At 41.7% G+C, this 3,387-nt stretch overlaps 1 protein-coding gene across 1 annotated transcript; it reads left to right on the top strand.

Moving 5' to 3' along the window:
- The first annotated feature begins 662 nt into the window (after positions 1 to 662).
- On the top strand, positions 663 to 1,757 carry HTR1E (5-hydroxytryptamine (serotonin) receptor 1E, G protein-coupled). The gene has a single exon (XM_010000521.1). The coding sequence runs from the start codon at positions 663 to 665 to the stop codon at positions 1,755 to 1,757; it is 1,095 nt and encodes a 364-aa protein (XP_009998823.1).
- The last annotated feature ends 1,630 nt before the right edge of the window (positions 1,758 to 3,387 follow it).

Genomic DNA, 3,387 nt, shown 5'->3' with positions numbered 1-3,387 from the left:
TGTCAATAATTCACAGACCTGATAGAAATGTCTGTTGGAAGGGACCTCTGGATGTCCCTTGGTCCAGCCTCCCAGATCTCCAAAACAAAATGAGAAATTACCAGTTCACATTAGCTAGAAATCTGTCACAAAGTGTCCTTCAGAGAAGAAAAAGAAATTAAATATGAATGCAGAGAAAAAGGGGGAGAAAGGGCTGGAGAGGACAGGAGAAGGAAAAACAAACCAAAATTGTTGTTTCAGGTGGTAATATTAGAAGCATAGGACTTTTTTTTTCCGAAAAGGTGGGATGTTTCTAGGTTTATTAACAGATGTGTTTTTATCTTCTAGGAAAACAATAAACGGGAGGAAACCTGGAAGCTTTTTGTTAATTGTTGTTTCAGGTGGTAATATTAGAAGCATAGGACTTTTTTTTTCCGAAAAGGTGGGATGTTTCTAGGTTTATTAACAGATGTGTTTTTATCTTCTAGGAAAACAATAAACGGGAGGAAACCTGGAAGCTTTTTGTTGCTCTGTTGAACATGGGATTATAAAAAAAAAATAAAATAAAAAAAATTCACCTGGAACATCTCTGTCACTGTTGCAAATGGGTGATTTCTGAACCTGCAACTATTCATTACCTGAAGCAGTAACTTCTTCTTTCACTGTACATCCTGGAGGGGAAAATGAATTTCACAAATTGCACCACTGAAGCCAATGTGGCTGCGAAGCCAAAAACAGTAACTGAAAAGATGCTCGTTACCCTGACCTTGGCCACCATCACAACCTTGACTATGCTGCTGAATTCTGCTGTAATTGCAGCAATCTCCACAACCAAGAAGCTCCACCAGCCAGCAAATTATTTAATATGTTCACTCGCTGTGACAGATCTCCTTGTCGCCGTTCTCGTCATGCCCTTGAGCATCACTTACATCATGATAGAAAAATGGACTTTGGGCTACTTCATCTGCGAGATCTGGCTCAGCGTGGACATGACCTGTTGCACGTGTTCGATCCTTCACCTGTGTGTCATTGCCCTGGACAGGTACTGGGCAATCACGGACGCTATCGAGTACGCCAGGAAGAGAACGGCGAGGAGGGCTGGGCTGATGATCGCCACCGTCTGGACCATCTCCGTTTTCATATCGATGCCCCCTTTGTTCTGGAGGAATCACCACAGCGTCAATATTCCCAGCGAGTGTCGCATTCAGCACGACCACGTCATCTACACTATTTATTCCACCTTCGGGGCGTTTTACATCCCCCTGACTTTGATCCTGATCCTGTACTACAGGATTTACCACGCTGCAAAGAGCCTTTACCAGAAGCGGGGCTCCAGCCGCCACCTCAGCAACCGGAGCACCGACAGCCAGAACTCCTTTGCCAGCTGCAAGCTCACGCAGACCTTCTGCGTCTCAGACTTCTCCACATCCGACCCCACCACGGAGTTTGATAAAATCAACGCGTCCGTGAGGATCCCTCCTTTTGAGAACGACCTGGACCTGGCTGGTGACCGGCAGCAGATCTCCACGACACGGGAGCGAAAGGCTGCTCGCATCCTGGGGCTGATTTTAGGGGCTTTCATTTTGTCCTGGTTGCCCTTTTTCATCAAGGAGCTGCTTGTGGGCCTCCACATTTGCGTTGTATCTCCAGAAGTAGCAGACTTCTTGACCTGGCTTGGATATGTCAACTCCCTCATCAACCCTCTGCTGTACACTAGCTTTAATGAAGATTTCAAGCTGGCCTTTAGAAAGCTCATCAGGTTTCGGGAACATACTTAAAAATACTGGGAGATGATGATGATGTCACTCCTGGCTTTAAGAATGAGCAAAATAATTTGACTCTGTCACCGTTTCCCTTGAGGAAGGGGATTTTTGTGTTTGCCTCTTTGCTTGACTTATCTTTAGCCTGTAAATCGTTCTGCCTTTTTTTACCACTAGTATTATTCATGTTAAATAACTTGAAATAAATTTCTTCTACAATGGAACAGATTTTTTTAGCAATGAAACTACAACAGAAAAGGAAATTATTAGATATTCATGTTTAACATACTTTGTGTAATCAACGATTCAAGAAGCATACGAGGATATTCACTTTTATACTTTTTCCATTTAAAAATCAAATGTCTAAATTATCATGCACTGTAAAGGCTTATAAAATGAACCCCATAAATACGTATTCAAAAATTAATAAACACATCATGGTCATGACAGCTAAACAGCATATCTTTACTGTGGCATTCTGTGAAAACTGTAACAGCCATTTAGAAGGAGAATAACCACCATTACCAGCTTGGGTTAAGGGAGAATAAAGTGTTCCTTTCTTCAGGAATACACTGCCAAAACAGGAAGTACAGTTCAGTTCACTCCATCTAAAAACTGATCCGATTTTGTACTCCAAAGTAATTATTTAAGTGGCTTTTTTTGTGTAAGATTCTGGATTTATGTTCAAAGTAGTGGACAGGCACCCATGCGGTTTGTTTGGCAGTGGAGAAGATGCAGCTAAGAAGGGGCACATCTGTGAGACCAGCTGCACACCTAACGGGTCTTGTTTTTGATACCACTAATCATATTTCTTTTAGACTCAGGCCTTATGCCTCGGTCACTTCTTGCATGGTATTGTTCACCTGTGCCACACTTCACCTGGACCTTGTGGTGCAGAACCCCATGGATCAGTTGGGTCTTACCCCGCAGGCTTAAGTGGACACCTCAGCAGCCCAGCAGTACACAGAAATTCGGAAACATCATCTACAATCAAATTGTTTTCTGTTTGAACAGCAGGAAAAATCAAATAGGAAAAAAAAGTGTTTTAAATAGCAGTTTGCATGTCTGCCTTATCATCATCTTACAATTCACAATGTCATTCTTGTCAGCTTAACCTATAATTTGGTCCTTTAACGGGATTTCTTCTTGTAGGAGCCCTTCACGGAGTTACTTCCCTTGTCTTGAGATTCAACCAGAGTCTCCTTTATATTCTGTCTTCTGTGCTTATGAAAGTTAAAATGTCCTGGATCAGATATTGTGGAAACCAGGCTGGAAAGGGGCAAACTCAGAGCTGAGAATCTGGTATTGTCAGTTAGCATCTCCTAAGCACCATTTAAATACTGATTACTTACCTTGCACCATAATTTTCTTCCCTGTCCATTTTTCTGGAAAACTCTTTTTGAATTATACTGATATATCATATAGAAAATACCACATACATCAACCTGACAGGCAGTAACAGTGAGCTATAGCACTGCAGCTCCAAATCCATCAAAACAAATAGCAGAGGTGGCAAAAGTGTTATAACAGCACTGGAAACCATCTCTGAAAAATGTTTTGAAAATGTACAAAATGACAATAATTTTTCTTATCAAAAGTCAAGGAAGTGTAAGTAACATGAGAGTAATAAACTCCAGATGGAGCTGAG

The sequence above is a fragment of the Chaetura pelagica genome, unplaced genomic scaffold (genome assembly GCF_000747805.2).
Source record: "Chaetura pelagica isolate M959 unplaced genomic scaffold, ChaPel_1.0 scaffold174, whole genome shotgun sequence".
Classification (NCBI taxonomy): Eukaryota; Metazoa; Chordata; class Aves; order Apodiformes; family Apodidae; genus Chaetura; species Chaetura pelagica.
Note: the sequence above shows the minus strand (reverse complement) of the source record. Positions and strands in the feature narration are given on the sequence as shown.

Bases quoted from the DNA above. Each gene is read 5' to 3' on its own strand.
- HTR1E (XM_010000521.1), top strand. From the start codon at position 663: ATGAATTTCACAAATTGCACCACTGAAGCCAATGTGGCTGCGAAGCCA.